Source organism: Nymphaea colorata, chromosome 6 (assembly GCF_008831285.2).
Source record: "Nymphaea colorata isolate Beijing-Zhang1983 chromosome 6, ASM883128v2, whole genome shotgun sequence".
NCBI lineage: Eukaryota > Viridiplantae > Streptophyta > Magnoliopsida > Nymphaeales > Nymphaeaceae > Nymphaea > Nymphaea colorata.
Window position 1 is genome coordinate 23013333 of NC_045143.1, and position 25306 is coordinate 23038638.

General features: G+C 41.2%; 1 protein-coding gene across 4 annotated transcripts in view; it reads right to left on the reverse strand.

Moving 5' to 3' along the window:
• LOC116255719 (uncharacterized) overlaps positions 1 to 23332 on the reverse strand; it is a 40709-nt gene extending 17377 nt beyond the window's left edge. Inside the window, exons 1-3 of one of the 4 annotated variants that reach the window (XM_031631650.2) lie at positions 23052 to 23332; positions 21436 to 21515; positions 20494 to 20555 (exon numbers count right to left, since the gene is read on the reverse strand). In XM_031631650.2, coding sequence (XP_031487510.1) covers positions 20494 to 20555; positions 21436 to 21459 — 86 coding nt within the window. In that variant the 5' untranslated portion in view covers positions 21460 to 21515; positions 23052 to 23332. Of the gene's footprint in view, positions 1 to 20493; positions 20556 to 21435; positions 21516 to 21667; positions 21689 to 23051 lie in introns of those variants that run through there. The other 3 variants (XM_031631652.2, XM_031631653.2, XM_031631651.1) reach the window with 3 other exon arrangements.
• Positions 23333 to 25306: the final 1974 nt, after the last annotated feature.

Consider the following 25306-nt stretch of genomic DNA (forward strand, 5'->3'; position numbering starts at 1 on the left):
CTTATAAAAGAAATGCTTATTTAGTTGTGGATATTATATTTAATAACGAATTTTGAGAATCATGTGTGAAGCTATTGAAGGTTTGTGTTCCATTAGTTAAAGTTCTCAGGTTAGCTGACAAGAGGATAGACCTTTCATAGGGTGCTTATACAAAGCTATGGATAAAGCAAAAGAGGTAATTCGAGACAACTTGAAAGGAAAGAAAAAGTTGTATATGCCCATATGGATGATTATAGATAAAAGGTGGACTGGACAACTTCATCAACCTCTTCATGTAGCAACTTACTATCTAAATCCTGCAATTAGATTTTCTCCTACATTTAAGAAGGACAGAGAAGTCTTGCATGGTTTGTTGAATTGTATTAAAGTGTTAGTGACAGATTCTAGAAAACAAGATGTTGTGCACAATGAGTTGGATCTATATGATACTTGTTTTCGGGACATAGGAGAATCTGGCGTAGTTCGAGCCAGGACTACCATGCGTCCAGGTAAATACATAGAAATTTTTAATTTACTTTGCATTTGTTACATTTGATTCTTTTAGAACTTTCACATTGTTTTGTTATATTTTTGTTTAGATTTGTGGTAGAATAGGTTTGGATTTGATTGCCCAAACCTAACACGTTTTGCAATGAAAGTCCTCAGCCAGACATGCAGTGCTAGTGAATGCGAAAGGAACTGGAGTGTGTTCCAACATATCCATAGCAAAAAAAGGAATAGGCTCGAACATAAAAGGTTGAATGACTTTGTCTTTGTTCGATATAATATGAGGTTGAAACAAAGGTAATATAGCTTAATATTTACATCTTTTGTACAATATATTTATATGTAATATATATTAACAAGTTTTCTCTTATTTAACACAGAGAATTACAAAAAGCATCAGCAATGAAGCACACATCTCAGTTTGATCCTATCAACTTGGAAAACTTTGACGATCTAGAGCCATGGATTGAGGAAGAACCAGCTACAATATTTGATGATGAAGATCTTCAATGTTTCAACCTTGAAGTTGAAGCAACAGAAGGATTTGTTGATGAAGAAGAGTTGGTGAATATGTTGGTGAGGATCTTCAAATTCTTGAAGATGAAGATGAAGATGAAGATTATGAATGAGAGTCAAAACTCAAAAGTGCTTTCATTTTATATGTATTGGGCCTATTGTGATGTAAATTTATAATACATAACATTTAGAACTTGTTCATAGACTTATGAATTTTATGACTTATCAATCTATGGTTGTTGAATCTTGAATGTTTTATGCTTTGTAAGTTTCTAGAATGATATTGTTACGAATTTTGATGTCTATGAATGATGAACGCGTAACTTTATAGCAACAATAAGTCTATCATTATTTAAAACATGTTTTCTATGAAGAACTTATTATTTTTTATTTTTACTGATTTTTTATGAATTTTTCGTATTTTTGTCTTCAACTTTTCCTGATTTATTATTATTTTTAAAAAAAATACGATACGATTTCGATACGTTACGATATTTTACGATACAGCGTATCTTAAAGCCCGACCGATACGGCTTACGATACGCTTTTAACAACATTGGTGTGGTCTGATTCTGATTTGTTCTACATTAAGTGCTGATTCTTGTTTGTATTGTTACTACTTTGATTTGAAGTTCGCTGCAACAATGGGAGAAAGCTACTCCAAGTTCCCCATCTGCTGGTGGCATCCGTCCTTTTGGTCGTCTGCCGTCGAGAATTCAGATGCCGTTCAGTTTCCACATCTGTCGCTGGTGGGTTTCGGGGTTGATTTGGGACTCTGTTGTAGTTGACTCGGTTACGTTTTTTTTTTCCTAGTTGGGTGTAGATAATGGGGGGAAGAATGGGGTGGGGAAGCTGCCTTTTTTCAAGGAGTACTTGCTAGAGGTGCTCGGTGTTGCGACCTCGGGATTCTCTGTTGAGAACATAGTGTCAGAGCATGGGGAGAAGGCACCCAACGTTGTGTATAAGAGGAAGCTCGCTGATGGCCGGAGCATTGCCATCAAGCGGTTTAATCGTGTCTGGACTCTAAGCAATTTCTGGTTCGTCGTCTCTTCCTTTTTGTTTTTACTTTTAGCGGCACAATGGATGGTTTTTTGTTCGTGGTGGGTACTGAAGAGTTCCTTGCTTGGATCCTTTGCTGAAGAAACTAGGATTGATGATTGCCTGGGACATTGGTGATGGTTGTCAAGATGGAAGATGGAGATGAGGAGATCGACTATGTCTTTTACAAAGCGGGCCAGGCCAGGCCTCGGACATGGTTGACTAGGCTTGATACCCGGCCCAGCCCAGCCCATTAATAGTAGGGCCGGTTGGTGGGCCGGCCCGATGCCTAGGCCTAGGTTAGGCTTCTTATAACCATCTACCTATGAATACTTGGGAACAAAGGGATGAGAGGAAGAGGAACTAAGTTAAACTATGGAAAACTAACAATAAAAACTAACAATAATATATTAAGCATAAACATGGGGTCTCTTCATCAAGGGAGGGAAGCCTCCAATGTTCATAGCAAAGAAAATGAAATCTATTGAACCCTCACCCTAATGGCCTAAGTGGGCTTGAGAAGCTGGATGGCAACCTTACTTATATATCCGCAATGAAAAAAATAAAAAGGAAAACGTGAGAGAACTACAATCTACACCCTTCCCTTTTGTTTATAATCTATCAAATTCCCTCCCCCTTACAAAATGTAACGGCAAGAGAGATGGAGAGAGGGACTTCAAATTAAAGAGAGATAGGGTCTGCTAAGACATCTTGCAAGATAAGTCCACAAAGAAGAAAAAAATAAACAAAGACCTACCCCACGGTTTTTACAAAAATACTAAACACTTCCACTCAGCATATAAATAGCTCTTGACGCTCCCCTTTTAACTGGAGCATAGATATCAATCATGCTCAGCTTGTTATATGTTTTTGCGCACAGTTTTAATTCATAAAAACTGCATATGATGAATTCTTTTGCAAAAGCAAGGTATAACGTGTTAAAAGTAAAGAAACAAAGGGTATTTTCTGAACTGAAATTTCCTTTTAATGGCAAAAAGGGTACTTAACTCTTAACTTTTAATGAATAGGGTTTATTAACTTTACCTTTCGTGTGAGATGTGAGAGTGGAAGCTGCGTCTTCCAGCCGCGCCTAACCTTTTAAAGAGTGTCTACCTCTTCGGTGAGGGTTTGAGAAGTGAGGAAGCTGTGTTTGGCGTGTGAGTGTTTGAGGAGTGACGAGTGATAACCTGTGTTGAAGGTGACGATTGCTGGAAACCCAGAAGAGCATCCCATCTGACGTTTCAGCCATTAGATAACCTGTGTTTTTGGTAGTTATTAGAGTGCCAATTTCCATTTTCTAATTTTTTTTTCTTGCTTATCTAGTTTTTATATTAGTTTCTCATTTATTTTATTTTTTTACTTAATTTTTTTTTTTAAATCACCGACATTTTCCTCATATTTTTCAGAAAAAATCAGCTTTGCAGAAGAATACCCGAGAAAAACCTCGCAAAGAAAAACCCAAGAATGATATTTGTGACAATGGATATAACTCCTTTATGGACAATGTCTCTAATATAGTGAATCAACTTCTAGCTCGGTTCTCTCATAGAATACTAGATTATAGGCATATACCTGGCAACCTTATTATCACATCTTATCTTCATGGGAAGACTGATTGGAACACCCAAACATATGAGCATGGATCTTACCCATGTCATTTTTGTAGCAATTTGTGTCATAGCCCTATACTCAGGCTCAACGCTGGATCTAGCAACCCATCTTACTCCCTCCAAGATACCAAGTTTCCTCCAACAAAAACATAGAAGTCCATCAACAGACCCTGCATAACCTGCATCAATATAAGTTTTTACATCCAAAAATGTTCTCCGTTTAAATAATAGTCCTTTACCTGGTTAGGACTTAAGATATTTGAGAATCATCATAGCCACATCCCAATGCACCTTCTTAGGCATGTCCATAAATTGACTTAACTTGCCACTTGCAAGGTGTCAGTTTTGATAAATCAGATCTGAGCCCTCGCCGGAGCACTGTTTGAACAGAAATATCTTGAAGGAGACTTGGAGACACTAAGATGGTAGGTGTCTTCATCTTGCACGCAGTTCAGCCCTAGAGATTGTATATGCATATATCGACCCTCACAAGATGTGTATTAATCCCAATAATAACACAAAATTATAGACTATGCCGTTAATGACAAATTAATGCCCGTGAGATAAGTTTGCCCAAACCAGACGTATTGGGTTCTGAGTCCAAATCCAAACCCGTCTGGTTCACACTTCCTAACACAAGGAATATGTATGACCAATCAATGACCTATAGGATTTGCTATCCACACATTAAAATCGATCATCATAAAGATGCAATCTAGGATTCATAGGAACAGAAGCTGGTTTGGCACCCAACATTCATGTTTACTTCAATAAATCAAGAACATAGTCTTTGACTCTCTACAAGTGGACCACGCCTTCCTTGCTTCTAGCAACTTCTATCCCCATGAAGTATATGAGAGGTCCAAGGTCTTTGTAACAAAAATGTTTTGGTAGATACATCTTAGTAGCAAAAACCTTTTGTTTATTGTCACATGTCAAGATGATATCATCCACATAAGACACCATAATTACTATACCCTTGGAACTCTTTTTTATGAATAGCAAATGATCTAATGGAGATCTCTGGAAACCGAATGCAAACATTACCTCAAACAATTTATGAAAGTAAGCACGTGGACTTTGCTTTAGACCACATATAGCCTTTTTGAGTTTACACACCTTTCCACACTTCTCAAACCCAAATAATTGCTGCATATAAGTTATTTTAGAAAAATTACCATAAAGGAATGCATTTTTAACATCAATGTTAAAAAAGTTTTATTGAAATATTAGAAAGTTAGAAAGGTGCTCTTTAAACATTTTCATATTGTTATTGGACCTTTTTTGTAAAATGTTTACAGCCAGCCCTAATCTCTTTTAAAAGAGATTAGGGTTAAAAGAGATTAGGGTTACGTAAGTGAAGAATTCTTTTGGCTCTATCTCTCTCGTCGTATCATGGTATCAGAGCCAGCCAAGTGAGCTTTTCCGGCGACCTCTCTCTCCGGCGGCTCTCCGGCGAACACTCCGGCGACCTCTCCCTCCGGTGATCTCTTTCTTTCTCCCTCTTTTTCATCTCCCACCTCTATTCTTTCTTACCACCCAATAAGGAGACGGTAAGAGAATAGAGGTTGAGGGGGCTGTGTGGGGAAGGACCTGATCACGCCTATGTGGAAGGCGTGATCAGATCCTTGTTTATCAATCTTGTGGCTGCTGTGATCAGATTTTGTGTTGACCGTGGGGAGCAAAATATCCTATAGATCGTGGATGTTAATTTGTCCTATAGATTGTGGATATGAAGTCTGAAAGTTAAAGTTTAATGAGCTGTGGACTGCTGCTGATCGTAAGTATGAAATCTAACATTTGATTATGTTGAGATTCTTGCCGTATGTCGTGGACAACCAGTCATATGTGGTGTGGCTGTATTTAAGAATAGCAGCAGCCATTTGTTCATGGTGGAAGTAGTTGCTGTCTTTGGCAGATATTGTTGAAGTTAATATTTACTGTCTCTTGAAGATTTCCTGCCTGTGTTGTCTTCATCGGCTGCAACTATTATTTGAGTGTCTGCTGTGTTTCTTTCCTGTTTTACTGCCTAAATTTCAGTCCATATTGCTGCTTGTGTCTGCTGGAAATATTCAGAGTTTATGCCTGGGTTGCTGCCTGCTTTATTGAACTTCTGATTTGATATTGGAACTGTAAGAATTTTTTAGATTCTCCTGCATTGCAGTGATTTTGATATACCTCTAATATTAGTAGCCAGCTCGGTCCTCTTGATTTCTTATGGCTGAAAACAGTAAATCAGAAAGTTCTATTGAATACAAGATGGCTGGAAACATTCTCTTATGGAACCACGATAAAATTGAATGGTTCAAACTATGAAATATGGTCTAGGGTGTTCATGATGTCTGTGGCTGGGCATAAAAAAAAATATGTTCTTGGGGAGGATGAACCTACTGAGAAAAAGGGGATATATGTTGCGTGGGATGAAGATAATTATATTGTTATGTCATGAATTATGAATAGTGTGGAGTCTCATATAGCCGCAATTATTGCATATTACACCAAGGCCAAGGAATGTGGTCTTTCTTGAGGAAGACATATTCGCATGCTACTAATGTAATTAAAATCCTGCAATTGGAAGAAGAGCTATGCAACATACGACAAGGGGATCAGGATTTATCTCAGTATTTTGCTACTTTGACTGCTGCATATGAACGGTTAAAGGCTTTTCGTCTACCTTGCCAACATTGTTATGCATCACATTTTGAAACTGGTATGGCAGCGAAGTTTCTATCTGGCTTATCTCCAGAATACTCTGTGGCAAAGTCTCAAATTCTCACAGGCAGTGATCTTCCAGATCTAGCAGACACGTATAATAGGCTGAGTCGTCTTGCAGTCACTCTTTCTCAGAATACGCAAGACACACCAGTCTCTGCTCTTGTGATATCAGGAGAACGGGTCCCCAGTTATTTTTGGTGGCAGTAGGGGACGTGGTACAGGCCGTGGTGTAGGACGCGGCAGATTTCAGTGCTCTTATTGTGGCAAAATTGGTCATCTAGAGGATCGTTGTTGGGACAAACATCTTCACCTCCGTTCTAACATTTCCTCGGGATGTGGTGGCGGTAGAATCGCCACAAGCAAAGGTCCTTCTTCATCCCAAGCAACTCATTCAAAGGCAACAATATCTATGGTTGAGTCTTCTACTGATCCTTCTATATCTATGTCATATTCTCTCAAGTAAGGATGAATATGATCGTGTTCTTGCTCAAAGGTCTACCTCTACATCTGTCAATGCTACTGTTATAGATTCAGCATTCCCTGTTGGTGCTCCTACTGATGATCCAGGTATGACATGGATGATAGATTCTGGCGCTTCCAGACATTGTTGTAATCAACCACAGAATTTTTCATCATTTGTCAGATTTTCTACACCACAGCATGTTAGGCTAGCTGATGGCAAGCTGTCTCCTGTTTTGGGCAGCGGTGATATCTACCTTCCACATTTATGCACTATTACACGTGCTATATGCTCCTCAGTTTCCTGTTAATTTGTTATCTGTTAAGCAGCTAGCTATCGACTTACAATGTAACGTCATTTTTGAACTTGACTCTTGTTCTTTTCAGGACTTACCAACTGGGAAGATGATTGGTGGCGGCCATGAACGTGAAGGATTTTATTTTCTGTCGATCCCAGTTGATGTTGTTGCATCTTCAGTCCCTTCAAAGCCTTCTCCCTTCCAATGGCATCTCAAACTAGGTCATCCGTCAGTACCAAAACTTTGTCGCATGTTTCCAGATATTCCTGCATCAAAGTCCTTCTTATGTGATGCTTGTTAGTTGGGCAAGCATACACGAAGCAGCTTTCCTTCGAGTCAGAGTCCGTCTAGTCAGAGTTTGTTTGATCTCATTCATGTGGACGTATGGGGTCCTAGTCGAGTTCCTTTTCGGTCATGTTTCTGATACTATCTTGTTTTAGTTGATGATTTTACTAGAGTCAGTTGAGTTTTCTTGTTAAGGGAAAGATCTGAAGTCATATTCTTCAAAAGTTTGTCAATCATATTCTTCAAAAGTTTGTCAATGAAATAAAAACTCAGTTTGGTCTCATTGTTAAAAGTATTCACACTGATAATGCTCTTGAATTGAAGTCTTCTATTCTGCTTCAGTTTTATGCCAATCATGGAATTCGCCCTCAATATACTTGTCCGCATACGTCCCAACAAAATGGTGTAACCGAACACAAACATCGGCAACTCCTAAATGTGGCTCGCACCCTTATGCTACATTCTCACATGCCTGCTTAATTTTGGGGTGATGCTATTCTTACTGCATGTTACCTCATTAATAGATTACCCTCTTCCTCCATCCAAGAACGTATTCCCATTCATATGTTATATCCAGGGCGTCCATTATTTCACTTACCTCCCAAAGTATTTGGATGCACTTACTTTACACATATTCTAGGCCCAAAGAAAAATAAACTTGCTACCCAAGCCATCAAATGTGTCTTTATTGGCTACTCAGCCAATCAAAAAGGATATAAATGCTTTGATCCCCTGACTAAGAAAGACATTATCAGTGCGGATGTTACCTTCTTTGAGTCTCGTCCTTATTTTGCCTCGTCAAGTCCATCTTTGTCTGAGATGCATGTACCTGTACCTCTTCCTATTCCACCAGTGTCACTTGAGTCATTTCCACCATCTCAACCTAGGTCACATGAACGTTTCCTTGATCCTCCGTTAGTTTACACTCGTCGTCTAGGTCCCTCTCTCAACTGTCCACTAACATCATCTCAAGAGGTAAGCTCCACTGATAAGACTGACTCAGGTTTAAATGATGACCATTCTACTGCAGATCTCCCTATTGCCATTCGCAAAGGCAAGCGACAGTGTACACTACATCCTATTTCTAATTCTGTCTCTACTGATTGTTTGAGTACAAGTTTGATGCAGTTTGATCAAGCTCTATCTAATCATGTTATCCCGTCTTCTCACCATCAAGCCATGTTAGATCCACGTTGGCGACAAGCCATGCAGGAGGAAATGGATGCTCTTCTTTCTCGGGAGACTTCTGATTTGGTAGATCCCCCGACGCACTGTGATGTAGTTGGATCAAGATGGGTATTCACCATCAAATATCATTATGATGGGTTCAACTGAAAGGTTCAAGGCACGTCTTGTCGCAAAAGGGTATACTCAAACTTACGGTGTTGATTTCTTTGAGACTTTTTCGCCTGTGGCTCAGTTGGGTACCATTCGATTGATTATATCTCTTGCTGTCCAGCGAGAGTGGCCTCTCTTCTAGCTGGATGTGAAAAATGTCTTTCTGTATGGAGACCTTTCTGAAACCGTCTATATGCAGCAACCACCTGGTTTTGAGCGACAGGGGGAGTGTTCCAAGGTATGCAAATTAAAGAGGGCTATTTATGGACTTAAGCAGAGTCCTCGTGCATGGTTCCAGAAGCTTACTGAGGTGTTATCTAAGTGTGGATTTCGCAGATCCCAACTTGATCACTCATTGTTTATCAAGCGAGGCTCATCAGGGATGGTGATATCGATTGTCTACGTGGATGATATTGTTCTTACTGGGGAAAATGATCAAGAGATAGCTCAAACAAAGGAGTTTTTACAGCAACACTTTGTTACTGAAGACCTTGGACAACTCCGTTATTTTCTTAGGATTGAGGTGGCTCGTAGTAATAAAGGAGTTGTAGTGTCTCAAAGAAAACATGTTCTTGATCTTCTGCAGGAAACAAGACTATTGGGGGCTAAACCTGCCACACTTCCCATGAATCCCCGCATTCATATACATGATGATGACTCAGAGCCATTTGACTCTAGATCCTATAGATCCCTGATAGGGAAACTGTTATATTTGACTGTCACTCGTCCCGACATTAGCTTTGCTGTGAATAAGTTAAGCCAGTTCATGGAAAAACCCCGGAAGCTTCACTGGGATGCTGCTCTAATGATTGTTAGATACTTGAAATCAGCCCCGGGAAAGGGGTTATGGTTCAAAAAGGTAGAATGTATTGACATCGAAGCATATAGTGATGCTGATTATGCAGGGTCTGTAGATGACAGGAAGTCTACTACACATTTTTGTATTTTTGTGGGGGGTAATCTTATTTCCTGGAGGAGCAAGAAGCAGAATGTGGTGGCTCGTTCTAATGCTGAGTCGGAATATAGGGCTATGGCTCAAACTGCAGCTGAAATGTCGTGGGTTAGATCACTACTTTTAGAGTTGAATGTTTCAGTGAATCTCCCAATGAAGATGTATTGTGACAACAAGACAGCTACATATATTGCTAACAATCATGTCTTCCATGAGAGGACTAAACACATTGAAGTGGATTGCCACTATATTCGAGACTTAGTTCAAGAAGGAATTGTTAGCACTATTCATGTCTCCTCAGAAGATCAGGCAGCTGATATCCTCATCAAGGCTCTTCCTATAGGCGATTTCCTGAGATGTTGTAACAAGCTGAGCATGATTGATATATATGCTCCAGCTTGAGGGGGAGTGTTAAAAGAGTTTTATTGAAATATTAAAAAGTTAGAGAGGTGCTCTTTAAACATTTTCATATTGTTATTGGACCTTTTTTGTAAAATGTTTACAGCCAGCCCTAATCTCTTTTAAAAGAGATTAGGGTTACGTAAGTGAAGATTCTTTTGGCTCTATCTCTCTCATCGTATCAATCAAGTTGGAATATGCTTTACCCATAATGAACTGTAACGAAAATAACACGTTTGATGGTGTCCAACTGCCAACAGGAGAGAAGGCCTCAAAGAAATCAATCTGTTAAGATTGCATATACCATTTCACAACCAGTCAAGCCTTGTACCATTCTACTAGGTCATCTGTGTGATACTTGATGGTGAACACCCACATGGAACCAACAAAGTCATTCCCAACGGGTCGATCAACAAGGTCCCAAGTTTCACGTGATATCAATGCATCCATTTCATCTTGCATGGCTTGTTTCCACTTGAAATCCAAAAGAGTCTACTGATGATTCATGGGAATGGGAACAACATATAGAGTGGATACAAAACTTTACATATGCTCCCCAAGTCTATGGGTGGACCAAAACTAACAAATAGGATGCAAAGATCACTGTCTCTCTCCTTTCCGCAAAGCAATAGGGAGATAATCTTCCACTATAGGAGAATTTGTAGAGTTGCCAGAATCAACATGAGCCTTATCAGCAGGATGCTTACCTCTTGAGAAGGCGATGATGTGGAACCATGAGAGGAAGTGTGTAGATTTCTAGTGTTGCATCTTTGGTGGTTTTAGCTTTGGTGTTTGACATCAAAGTATATTATATATATCTGTTCAGTGATCAAACTTGAATCTTTCCTTTTTCTTCTTTTGTTTTTTTTTTCTCATTGTGGCTGCTCTCTTTGATGAACTGGAGTAGGTAGTTGAAGGCAGATTTTAGTGGGTATCTGGTTCAAGTTGGCTTTGGAACGTGAGCTGTCTGGTCTTTTGTCAAGTGTTGTGATTCCACAAATTCATGGCAGTAAATATGACCTAGTGTCAGATTATAAAGCCTTTGTCGATCCTTTTCATATGGGTCAATTGTTAAGTTAGACGGCACTAACTACAAAATGTGGTGATGTACCTTTCTGATGTCAGTAGTAGGACAACACAAAGATCACATCATTGATGAAGAGGAGCTGAAGGAGAAGGTAAGAAAGTATGCTATGTGGAAGAACAAAGGAGGACAACAACATTGTTATTACTTGGATCGTGAATAATGTTCAGCCTCATATTCCTAGTGCTTAGTTTACTATACTACGGTCAGATGGATGTGGGAGTTTTTGCAGGACATTTTAACGAGGATAAGAATGTGTGCAGATAAAGCAGAACTTTCAGCTCCAGTGAGAGATCAAGACCTTGCACAGCATTTTTCTTCAATCAAATCTGACTACAAAAGACTGACTGTGGTTCAACCTCCGTGCAACGTGTGTTTCAAAACGCACCATAAGCAGACTACTGTAGCTTGATTCTTATCTGGGCTATCCTTTAAGTATACAGTAGCTAAATTATAGATGCTCATACGTGTTGAAATTGCCAATTTTGTCTCGCAGTCACCCTTCCTCAGGCATCTAGTGACTTCCCTGCTTTAGCATTGACGATGTCTGGCAGACGAGGACGTTTTTGTGGCCACTAAAAAGGGTGATATGGATTGTCAACTTTGAATCTTTAGACATTTTTGTGGTCAGTCTCCTAGTTTTCTACTTTGCACTATCTCTTACATCACGACATGTAAAGCTAGTCAATGGTAGATTTTCTCCTATCTTGGGGAAAAGAGATGTTCAGTTGTCTCATTCACTACATATTCAGTGAGCTCTTCATGCCCTAGAGTTTCCCAAAAGTCTCTTATCTGTGAGCCAGCTCACTAAAGAACTAAATTGCCGAGTCATATTTGACCTTAGTTCTTATTCAAGACATATCGACTCGAAAGTTGATTGGTGGAGGCCATGAGGAAGGAGGGTTTGTTATTTATCACGACCAGTTGGAGTTGCTGCATCGTCTGTGGAATTGAGCAATGTTGTAAAACCCACTGACTTGGGTCTCAACTCGTTCATTCTTGACTCATGACTCGGCAAGTCAACTCAGTGACTCAGCCGGGGTTGTGTTAACTATTGTTTTTAAAAGAAAAATACTATATAACTTGTCATTTAAACATAAAAAATAAAAATTTGTAAAATGACTTGATACATGTATAATTCATACCATCAAGTAATACCTAAGTTATATCTTCTCTTTTGATAACAAGAAATTGCACAATTAAGCTATTGCTCCTACTCTATATAAGCGCATATTTCAAAAAAACTATGGGGCAAAAATCAATATAAATATATTCAACATTTACAACTATCTAATGGTTAACAAACTCAACATGTATGTTAATATTATGTAAAACTAAAAATCCCAAAGTAAAGAGTCCAATGTCCTAAAAATTGAAATAAATACACCCTACAAGAAGTTACGCCTAATTAGCTTTAGCTTTCCATTTCTAATATGTAAATTTAATAAATGAACAATAATTCTAAATACTTATAATTCAATAAGTTAGAAGATTCTTGTCAAAAATTAAGTAATTGAGTAATTAACAAACAAACCACCCTTTTAATTACAAAATACAAAATATATCACTGGACTACACTGAGTTGTTTAAGTTGTGGCCGAGTCAAACCGAGTTTCGGCCGAGTCAGGCCGTGTCATGTCGAGTTTCAATAGAAAACAAGTCTGGCCGAGTCAAAACAAGTCAACCTTGGCTCGGCACATTTTTAAACATTGAAATCGAGTACTAGTCCTTTCCAATGGCACCTCAAGCTCAGTCATCCCTTTCTTTCAAAACTGTGTTGTGTCGTTCCTCAGGTTCCCTCGACAACATTCTTTCAATGAGAAACTTGTTAGTTGCGAAAGCATTCTCGGAGTTCTTTTCTTTCAAGTCAGAGTCTATTTGATCACATTCATGTTGATGCATGGGGACCTAGTTGGGTCCTGGTAGGACGCAAGCTGCGGGCACTGTAGCTGTCCAGAAAACCCAGACTGCGCTGCCGTCCTGACCTCCCAAGATCTCTTCACGGATGCTTTCGGCGCCGAAGATACCAAGATTACAAGCCAATTTCTACCTCACTGGGGACAAACCCAGTTAATTCCCAAGGGTAAGGGTACAAGGAGGGCTTTTCCCGCCTATTCTAGGTCTGAACCTATTACACAGATGGGTTCAAGGCCTTACAACCGTTGCGTACAAGAATGCCCTCAGCCTCACTCAACAAACCATTCATTCATGCCTATGCGTACAAACCAATGTTATCCGTATCGTACGATACAGACGCGTATCGTACGATACGGACGCGTATCGTACGATACGTATCGTCTGTATCAACAAAAACGATACGACACGCCTACAATACACGATACGGAGGTGTATCGTAGGCGTATCGCCCGTATCGTACGATACGGGCACTGTATCGTACGATACGGTCGATACACCCCCGTATCGTACGATACGGGGGAAAAATGGCAAAAGGGTCCGATGGCCCCTTTTTTTCATTTTATTTCAAAAGATATGCTCCTCTCTCTCTCTCTTCTTGTTTCTAAACATTGCAAGAGACGTGGGAGGAAGAGATTTTCCTCATTTGCTTTAAGTTTTGCCCGTGAGATAGCTTTCTTTCTCGTAGAGGGCACAGTGGAAAGCTTGGAGAAAGAGGGCTTTTTGGATTATGAAAGATGATAACTATGTCTATATGTTTTGACTTCTGAACTTATGAATTGTGATGTAATCGAATACTCTTCGGCTGCTTAGTATGTTATTTTGATTTTTGAATGTCTGATTTCTTATTTTGGAATGTGTTGTTCATATTCATACTTCATAGTTCATACTTCATATACATGAATGATGAATGTTCCTTTAAATACATTTTTCTTGATTTTTTCTTGTTTTTTCGAATTTATTTAAATTTTTTCTGATTTTTTTCTATTTTTTTATAATTTTTTAATATTTTTTACAAATTAAAAATTAATTTTACGATACGTTACGATACATTTACGATACGTTACGATACGGCGTATAGGTCGGCCCGACCGATACGCGATACGATACGCCAGTGATAACATTGGTACAAACCATTCCCCAGCCCATAGGTTGGTCCACAGTTAAGGCTGAAAGCAAGTAACCCACCCCGTTCTATAGGGGGAGAGTGAGGCAAACCTCGCTGGGGCTAGCCCAGCGGCACGACCAAGGGCAGAAGACCAAGGCCCTCGGTATCCAGCAACGGACGGCGAATCAGGCGAGTACCAGCTTCCTTCACGCCTCCTGTCGCTCCTTGGAAACGCCCTCAACACAAGCAGCAGGGCAATTACCAAGAACACAATTTACAGGAATAAAGGAGGCGAGAGTAGAGGAGCTTCACCAGACGACAATAGGGACCCCCAGGAGCGAACGTAAGGGGTGAGGCAGGCACCGATTAACGCCGGTGCACGCGCGCTGCCAAGCAGCCTTTGCTCCTAGCTCCTCACAGCTGGTACCTAGCGGCTCATCGAGCAGCCCTCAAAATAGAAAACCAAGCAGTCAAGGTGTAGTCAAATAAGCAGTAACTGTCCCAAGGAGTAGAGAAGCGTCACCGTGCACGATGATAAACCCCGGGAGCAGACGGCAGTGGGGTGAGGCAAGCGCCGTTTAACGCCGGCGCAGGCGCGCTGCAAAGCAGCAAATGCTCCAGGCTTCTCCGCAGTCAAAACAGAGTTCCCTGGTTCACTGGTGGGCGCGGGGTGGCTCCCTCTTCGGAAAATCACTAAAATTCGTAGGAAGCTCCAAATAAGCTGAAATTTGGTCGAGCGCTCCCTCAGATAATTACAATGACACGCTCCGAATATGAGCTGCAAAGGAGCCTCCAAGCTCAGTCGAAGCCCTGAAGAAGAGCGCTGGCTGACACAGTCGCTGGCTTCAGATTTGTCTCAGGCGCAGGACAGGGGAGCTCAATCTTGCAAAATTCGTCAAATTTCACTCGCAACTCCGTTTGAGCTGAAATTTGGTGTGCAGGTGCCTGTGATATTTATCTAGGGACGCCCAAAAGATGGGGGGCAAAAGCCCACCCTAAGGCCAGGTCGTTCCTTCAGCAAGGCGCTGGACTGTCACCCGGAACAGAGAAGAACAGGGGAAAACAGGGCAGTCAACCTTCAAAAATCCATAGCAATTCACCAGAACGTCGGATGAAGCTGAAACTTGGTGGGCAGGAGGCCATGACAATTAAGATGGGACGCCCAGAGTTTGGGGGGCATCTGACCACCCCATGGCCAAGTCGTTGGAAGGATTGGGATCTGGCCTGTTACAGGAAACAGAGCTCACGGCAGGTAGCAGTGAGCTTCTTCTTCCTCACGGCTCAACCCCTCAACCAATTCCAGCCTTCTGTTCGTGCAGTCCACAGGCAGAAACGAGGATCAAGCAACCAGAGAGAGGGGAAGGAGAAGATCCTTCACCCGATTTGGGGTTTTCCCCCAAATTGCTATCGCAAACAGGGGAACCAGCTGGGAATCAGGCGGAGTTCACAGGGAGCGCCACCAGCGGGGTATGGTTTCCGTCAGAGAGATTCCTGGCAGCTATGGACGATCGAATCCTCCTGAGAACTGATCTATGGTGTCGCCCAGGGGTGAAGAAGGCAACGGCTTGGTCCCCAGGAGCAGATGGGAACGCCTCAGCTGTCTGTTCGGGTGGAGGAGGCGCTGAAAGGGGCGGACATCGGCCTGTGATCTCAGAATTCCGGCAGGAGGCTTCTCAGTCGCTAGGAGCTGTCGGATCTTCTTCAGTGAGGTCCCACGGCATCGCCCAGAAGTGAGGAAGGCAATGGCGAGGTCCTCTGGACCAGTTGGGAATGCAACAGCTGCCTGTTAGGGTGGAGGATGCGTTGAAAGGGGCAGACAGCAACCTGAGAGCTCTTGATGCCATCGAGGGTTCGTTGGCAGCAGTGATCAGTCGGATCCTCCTCAAAATGAGTACAGAGCGTCGCCCAGGGGTTGGGAAGTTGATGGAGGCGTCCGTTTGCTGAAAGCCTTCACCAAATGGGCGCTGGATGCGGCAGAGCAGGGAGGTATTGGCGGCAGGTGAGGCTGTGGGTGAAGCAGCAACGTTCAGCTGCGGTGGAGGGTGACGGGTTATGCTTGGACCTCACGGGGGAGAGCAGAAGAAGGCATCGAAGGTAAGGGATGCGTGGGGAAGATAGAAGAAGCAAAGGATCGAGGAGAGGAAGAGGCGTCAGGAGGTAGGGACGCGAGAGAGAGAGACACGGGGGAGTCAGCCTCGTCAAGGTGAGGGTGAACCCTCGGGCGGGAGGAGGAAGAAATCGCGAGAGAGGAGAGAGAAATCGATTTTCTGATTTTCAAAGCATAACCTTTACAATGAGTCTCAAGCGTTAAGTAGCTTGAGTGAACCGGTTTGGCAACTGAACCGGTTCTACATGGCCAAACCGATTCCAAGTCTAATAGCGTACCAATACAAGGGTTTAAGTTCTGAAATAAGTTCTAAAATATGTACACGTAATGAGGGAACCGCTTTGCACGGTCACCCAAGTTCACATCGCTCGCACCAAAGGCGAGATCGGTCGAGACGCTCGAGCTGGGCGTGGACCCACTTCACCCTGACTCAGGAAGGGTGGTCTTCTTCCCGAGCGTGGCGGAGTCCATGTCGTCCTCCCTCAGCACCAGTCCGACGCTCTGTGTGTTGTCTCGCCCCTTGGTCCCGCTTGGTCCGGGTACTTCTTCGAACATGTTACAAGAAGGGTTAGCCACAAACAAGTCTAAACGCAGGTCGACCATCGGCTCTTTCCCAGCACGGCGGGTGGGAAGAGGGTCAGCCCTAGTCGTAGCTCTGGTGCCGCTAGCTGCCTCGCGCCTGTCGGTGCCACCTTCGGCCGTAAGCGGCCCGCTTCGGCACCCCTCGGCGCTGGTGTGGCCGGTCCCGGACGGCACTCTGCTGCCACTAGTGTTCTCGTCTGGCTCAATGGCCGCAGCTGTCTCCTGGACGACACCCTCGTCCGCGGTCCTGGCTCGTCCCCGAGGCGGCAGAGAACGGGCCTCTCCACTCCCTCGACGCTTGGCCGGGGTGGCCCTGCGCCTCACGGCATCGCCCACGTCCTGTCTCGGCGGACTCCTAGACAGGTCCGTATCAGGTCCTTAGTCGGTCTCCGTGTAGATATTATCCTTTTCATGTTGATGATTATATGTCTTGGGTATTCCTGCTAAAAGAAAGGTCTGATGTTTTTTGTATGCTTTTTTGTATTCAAAAACATTTATCTTTGAAATAAACACTCAGTTTGGCTCTATTGTAATGTCTATTTGATCTCATTCATGTTAATGTGTGGGGAACTAGTTGGGTCCTTAGTCGGTCTCCGTGTAGATATTATCTTCTCCTTGTTGATAATTATTTTAAAACGTCTTCGGTTTTCCTGCTAAAAGAAAGGTTTGATGTCTTTTGTATTTTCAAAACGTTTATTTTGAAATAAGAGTTCAGTTTGGCTCTACTGTAGATGTGTTCACACTGACCACTTCGAATTCAAATCTACCCAATTACAACAATTCTACAAAGAGCATGGCATCTGCCTCAATTTACATGTGCATATACATCTCAATAGGATGGGGATGCAGAGAGAAGACATAGACATCTTCTCAATGTAGCCCGAACCCTCATGACTCAAAATCATATTCCATCATATTTTTTGGGGGGATGCAATTCTCACAGCTAATGCCATCCTCATCAGTTGATGATCAAATACCTACCCAAATGTTTTATTCTGGTTGCACCTTATTTCATCTTCCCCTCAAGGTTTTGGCTGTGTGTGTTTTGTGCAGGGATCAGATAAAGATAAATTTTCTACTCAAGCAATAACATGTACACTTGTGGGTTAGTCCAAAAATAGAAAAGGTATAGGTGCTTTGATCCAATCTCCCGAAAGGAGTATGACAAATGCAGATGTATGTTCTTTGAATTACAGCCTTTTCTCGTCCTGGGTCTATCATGAACACTGAGGTGCCTGGTTCTTTTCCCTTTCTAGTCCTTTTGTTTCATCTAAAGTTTATTGCATGTGTTTCTCCTCCCTCTACTTCTACACTGTCATCTAGGTTTTAATCTCAAACTCCAACCTCAGACCACCAACAGCAGCAATAAGAAGTTCCTAGATAATCAATTGGAAAAATAAAACTGATCACAAATGTAGATCTGATGACAACGGCCAAAACTGATCAACTTGGACAACCAAGACTTCCAGAAAAGAAAATATCAAATTGATAGGCATCAAGAGCAAAAACAAATCAATGGATTAAACTTAACGCCAACTAAGGCAGGCAGAACTAATTTGACATCGATGCTTAGCCCAGCACCGCCACAAAGACATCCTTAACAGCAAAGATGAACCTCACCAACAACAGCCTTGACTTACTTGATTAGAATACGCTTCCCCACAACAGACCTGATGCATGCAGCTTCCACACGATATGGCTAAGTCAAAGACATCAACCTTCACTGTGTTTTTTTCTGCCTTGACGTCATACAAGATAGTGTGTGCTCCTCGTCAATAACGACCAACTTAGGGCTTCTAATCATGGCTTCATGTGGACCAGCGGTGATTAGACCCCTTGGTTAACGACAAACAGCACTGCTCCCACCTTAGAGATCAGTCAGCATAAAGAAAGAAGAAGAAGAACACAAAGACGAGAAGAGGATAGAGAACCGACCCTTTCTAGCGTCAGAAAGTCTCAGGTAAGGGGCTCTTTGATACCATGTAATGGCAAGAGAGATGGAGAGAGAAAAGTTGTAACATTCATTAGCCATTTAGCCCTAATCTCAAATTAAAGAGAGTTAGGGTTGGCTGAGACATCTTACAAGATAAGTCCACAAAGTAATAACAAAGAACTACCCTACAGTTTTTAACACCTCCCCTCAAAATATAAACAGATCTTGACATAAAACACCTGGTCCTCAAGTGTCGAATCCAGAAGGCACTTTATGATTTCTTTGAAATTTTCTAATGGCCTGAATTGATCCCCTTCCTTCATTCTATCAGCCACTCCCAAAATCCAAAATCGCTGACTACCAGTTTGATTCTCTTCAATTGGAATAATCAGTTTCCTTTGATATCTTGATCCTCCCTTGAATGGTTTCAGACGGAGATACATGGAACATGAGATGTATTTAGGTCATCTTAGGCAATTGAAACTTTCACCATTGTCAATGGTCCCAAATACTTGGGAAATAATTTGTGTGTCCTAGGATGGTTCGTTGGTGCTCACTTCATTTTATCTTTTAAGCCGCACTAATTCGCCTTCCTAAAGTCCCCTGTCCTATCTATTCATGTGGTATTGTTGCTTCATACAATTCTAAGGAGCAACTTGGTCAGGTTGGCAAACACGAAGCATAACGACAGCCCATAGGCCTGATTGATAGCTATAGTGAAGCAATTTTTCAAAACTTAACACACAGAACCAAGAACATTCAGCCCCTAATCTCCACCATGATCAACAAAGGTCTTCAAGACTCAAGTGACAACCATGACAAGCAGTGTTTTCATCACAAGAAATGAAACAAGCAGATGTCAGCATCCCAATTCCCAAAAGATGAACTTGATGGCACTAAAAAAATGACAAAAAATTATACCTCTTTAACTTGAGCTATAGTTAAGAAATTATGACTCTTAACATATATAAAGTTGTACAAGGACACACAAATTGAATGTAGTAGGAAGAAATGATGAGTTGATGAGTTATTGTTAGTTTGAGTATTTAGCTTTACAAATCAAGGTCCAAGGAGCAATAGTGAGTCAAAGGAAATATGTAAAGATGTTTGAAAGAAAAACCTCATGGGATTGTTTCTTTTCCCAGGACACAGGTATTTTGGCAGGACATATCCAAGAAACCAATAGGAAAATATGCCACTTAGAGATATTAGCATGTGGACCTTGGAGACAAACAAACATTGGTGAAGATAGAGAATCATCATTTGGCTCACAAATAGGCATAAAACCTCTGTAACACAATCAAGTAAATGGTGATTGGCATATAGGGTTATGAACAAAGAGAAAGAATTGACATTTGACAGTAACTTAACATGGGATAACAAATTCCATACTAGAATAAATAAACAAGATAAAAACTTTTTAAAGAAAATAGTATTCCATAGATGCAATATAAAAGGCACATATTCAATGTCTGCTGATGGAATCTCTAGAAAAGGCATACGTATACATTCTTAGTCTTGATTAAAAAAGTAAATTATTGGCAAAGCGGAAATGAACAATTTAAATAATTTAATAAAAAGCACTAGTAAAACCATGTGATTGAACATTAACAGCAGTAACGGTTGTAGCACCAGAAGCAATATAAGGATACAACCAAATAATCTTACCTAGTTCCTGTTATTGCTGTAAATTGCTGGACCTTGTCCTTGTGTCCCCTACCCAACTTATGCTGCAAGTACAAATGCATACAAATTGTTACATTGCAGACATCAAGAAGAGGTTGGATGAAAGCATTTATTGGTCAAGTTGGACAGAAATAATACAAATACAATAAGAGAAAAATATGAAAAAGGGAGGGTGAGAGGGGGCAGATCAGAAGAAATGTGATATAAACAAAAATAATATGTCAACATAAAAATTCAATTAATGAGAACAAGTAATAAGTCTCACTTTATCTAAGACCCTGCCATATCCAACAAACAGCACATGCAAAAAAATGAAAAGAACATTCGACAAGCAAGAAGATGCAGCTACAAACAACAGTCGCATAAGTGACTTAACCCCCAAATTCATGATGACTGGTCAATTGAAATGGTTTTACTATCTTTTACAAGGTTTTATTTCTCATTTTAACATGTGCAGTGCATGAACCCTGAAGTTATGCCAAATTCTCTTCCTCTACCTTCAAATTTATTCTCAACAATTAACACCAAAAGTCTCGTTTTTAATACTATATGATTCAGCAGGTAATGCACTTAATATGCCTCCAATTAAGCTCAACTAATTCAATACAAAAGTTACCTCCACCTTAAGAGAAACATTTTCATTCTCAAAGAAAACAAAAGTTTTATAGATGTGAACATTTCATGTACATGTGTCACATACCAAGTCTCCAACTCATGCTGACCACTGACACAAGCACAATGCTAATACGCCACATAGGATGCTAACATATCCCCTTTTCTCATTCTTTTACATTTCCCATTTCAATCTCAATGCATGCACACAAGCAAGTGATGGGCATGCACAAACATTTCTTCTGTTTACTCCATTTAGCCATTCATTTACAAATAAATAAATAAACATATAGAAGTGATAGCCTCATGTACCATTAGTTTATGCCATATCCACATCTATGCCACAGGGATGTTAGGCATGGAAGCAGACACAAGTGCAGGTGCGGAAACAGCTGCAGAGCAAATCCACTCAGGTTCATGCATACAGTTTTATATGTGTGTGTGCACGGGTGATGGTATATTTATAAACAAACAATATATTCATTATTCATATTCCAAAAAAATAATTGCAAATAATAAATGCTAAAATAGACCCAAAAAATACCATCATTTTGCCAAGCATCACACAAGTCTGTGGAAGCAACACTGTGTGACTTAGGGTACCATGGTATGGCTCTGATTTAGTAGTGTATACTCGCGCGTGCAAGCACTGCCATTTAAAAGAAGCTCAACCTTAATTTTTTGTGTCTGACCTTCTTCCAATTTGGAACATCCTTTTTATGTTCAGTTCTCCAATATACTGTCCATAGTTAGGTTCATAGAAATACCAAACGTACATGCACTGATACACTGTGCAGACATACACTACCCAGTACCCACACATGCAACATACAGATTCAGATTTGCATATGGACACACATAAGCACACACAAATGCAAGGAATCGCAAGGCAAAAGATACAGGCTGATAGAGAGGGGTTGCTGCCTTGGAACACCCCGGTCATATACGAGGTCTATTTTTCCTATGTTTGAATTTTCCTTGATAATTAGGTGTTCAAAATCCAAATTAAGCTTCTTCTTTTTTCTCGATGCCCAATTTTAGACCATGGAACATCTAGAATGCCAAAGCATCTGTATGGCCTTCCTGAGGCAAAACATATCCACCATCATTCTCCCTAAAAATGTTTCACTCAATTACAGAAGAGGGAAAAACCAGCCCTTTTACTCTAATCAAGTAGAACCAGAAACACAAAATTGAAGATTCTCCTAGCATGACATATGGAAGTAGGTCTAACTCTAACATATAATGATACAGGCACGCTTATGAATTTTCTAAAATCTTCAACAGAAACCCTTCCGGGAGGACACCTTGAAGGTTCACCTAGTAACCAACAAGCTCCAAATGAAATAACAAGCAACGCTATGTTAGCTACGCTAACAAGGTGAATTCGAATGTCTAGAGCACTAGATACACCCGGTGAGCCCAAAGACAGCACAGACGGTCCGTGATCTCTAAAAGCTCCAAAGAGCAACTTAACAACAAGAAATTACAATCTAAAACTTCATGCAGATCCAAAGACAGAACATCTGATCACCTTCACGTGTATTTGTGATACCAGTTCGATAAGCATCTTGCAACAAAATATTGAAAAAGGCTATTACATCTGAAATTCGAAACTGCACAACAACTATCATAAAATTAACTCGCTTCTACGATTTTCTAGCAGGAGCACTGGATGGCCTGGTGATTTCAACCAAGAAGACAGGAAGACGAAACCATTTTCTGTGGTGAACCAAAACTGAACATGTCGACAACTCCGCTCCCCTCCAACACCCCTTTCCTCCCCCAACGCACTTCCCGTCTCGCCGGGGCCAAAAAAACAGAGAAAGGGACGGAAATAAAGAAAACTTGAACGAACAACACTAGATGATCTAGAATTCTGGAAGATAAAGAGAAGAAAGAGAACACCAAGTAGAGAAGAAACTCGCCATCTTTTCTCTCTGTTTTTTTTTTTCTATGCCTGTGGGTTAGGGTTTGTTTCTTCCCGGAGTTTTGCTTCCTCCCCTCTTCAAAAAGGGTTGGAAGGGAGAAGTAAGAGAGGAGAAGGGAGGGATGGAGTTCAACCCAAAAGTCACTGGAGCGCCTTTCTGCACAGGGAAGGAGAATCGAGAAAGGACAGGCAGTAAAAGGCGCTCTCTCACGCATCCACAACCGCGTTGGGTGCTGCGTTGCATAACGAGGTTCGCGATAAATTTCAGTGCAGCGATATTTTTGAAATGTCTAAACGTGAATTTGAACAGTCCAAAGGAGACCAGACTTTTCCTACGAAAACATTTAGTTTGTCGTCGCGTGATGCTCGGAGGTGACGAATGTGCTCCATGATCGACCCAAGGGCGGGCATCCGGCCGGGTGCCCGCCGGGTACCCTGAACCAGAAACAGGCCTTGGTTTAGACATCAGCCCAAAATTAATGGGGCCCGGCCCCAGCCTGTGGGCCCAATGATACCCGACAAGCCCAATATATGCAGCTGGACATAAGACAATGCATGGGTGGCTCCTTTTATAATTTGTTTTCGGGTTAGCACTCAAATATTTCGATATTGGACTAACTTTTTACATTGTTTTCTCCTACTTACGTCTATATCAAAAAAAGGTGGTTTCAACTTGCAAGGCATTAAAGAAATGTTAGCTTTCTTTTTACACGGTCAGACCTCTTTTGGAAAAAAGATTTTGTTCAGTCATTAAACTTCAAAGCACTGCAAACAAGCATTAAAGAATACACAGTTACACCTCTTTTGAGGACAAGGACTTCGTATTTAGTCATGTGTCAATGCCACAAAGAAAAACTAGCCTCAGGAATGCTTAATCAGTCGGAAGTGTGAAAGTAGCTATGGATCGGACTGACTCTTAATGGATCAGTCTGTTACAAATGTCATAAAATTTAAAAAGCAAATGCTGTCGAGCCGGCTGCGTATAGGGCGAAGGGTTTGGCTTGGTACCCAAATAACGCTGGGCCAGATAATGGGCCCAACTACTACACTATCAAGCCTGCCACACATCTATCAAAATCGGGTCAGCCGGGCCCGATGCCCAAGCTTAGATCAACCATTCCCTCTTTACATCATGTGTCACAGCCTGAGTCGGCTTGACCAGAAACCGAACACACCCCCACCCCCCACTCTCCCGACCTTTTTCTTTGGAAATTATGCTCATGGTACCAATATAATGCAATTTCCACTTCAAGTGTGCAACTATTGAAGCGCGGCACCGCCAAGCTAAGAAGAGAAAAACCAGTTGTTACGAACAAAGTTAGGATGCAAAAACTACTTGTTTGCGGTTCGGGAGAATATAAAAGGACTCAGAACTTGCCAAGAGCACATGAACTTGGTGACGTAATCTTTGGCAGTAAGTAGAGGAGCAAAGACTTTCCACTACAACTCCAAGGGGAAGAGAGGAGCACAGATTGAGACAATAAGGAACAAAGAAGAGGCTGATGAGATGAAAGAGGTAAGGTGAAAACTATATTTATTTGAACTTCAAAACACGGAGCTTTCTGGACCTAATCAATTGCCGTGGTAATTCTAAGACATGCAGATTTTGTTAAGGCCACGATATGACAACGGCATGTGTCCAATTTGACAAAGAACCATGTGGTTTGTTAGTGTTGTGGTGTTACTTGTTACTGTAAGAGGAGTTTTTAAGTTTGATAGCCAGAATCACGTGGTTTATTATAGGGTTTGGGCCACTCATTCTCGGCCCTAAAACAAGACTAGGTTTGATACTTCTCAATTAATTAGACGGTATGATAGATTCTGAAATAAAACTAGATTTGATATCTGAAATAACACTGGATTTTCTAGGCTTGGCTGACTGTCATGGAGATACGAAGACATGCAAATTTTGTTAATTCCATGGTACTAGTGGGACAATGGATTGTCTGGTTAGATAGAGAGAACAAGGAGGTTTGTTAATGCCATGGTGTTAGTGTGAGAACAGTCATTGTTGGTTGATAGTCAAAATCATGCCATTTAATATAAGCTTTAGGCCACATTTTTTTTTCGTTATGAAACAAAACTAGTTTTGATGTTTCCAATTACTAAGATGGTATGGTAGGTTTTCAAACAAGACTAAATTTGATACCCAAGCTTAGACACATAAAGTTTCATGGGACTGACCAATTGTTGTAGTAAAGCCAAGACATACAGGTTTTGTTAGGACCATGATACTTGTGTGACAATAGATTA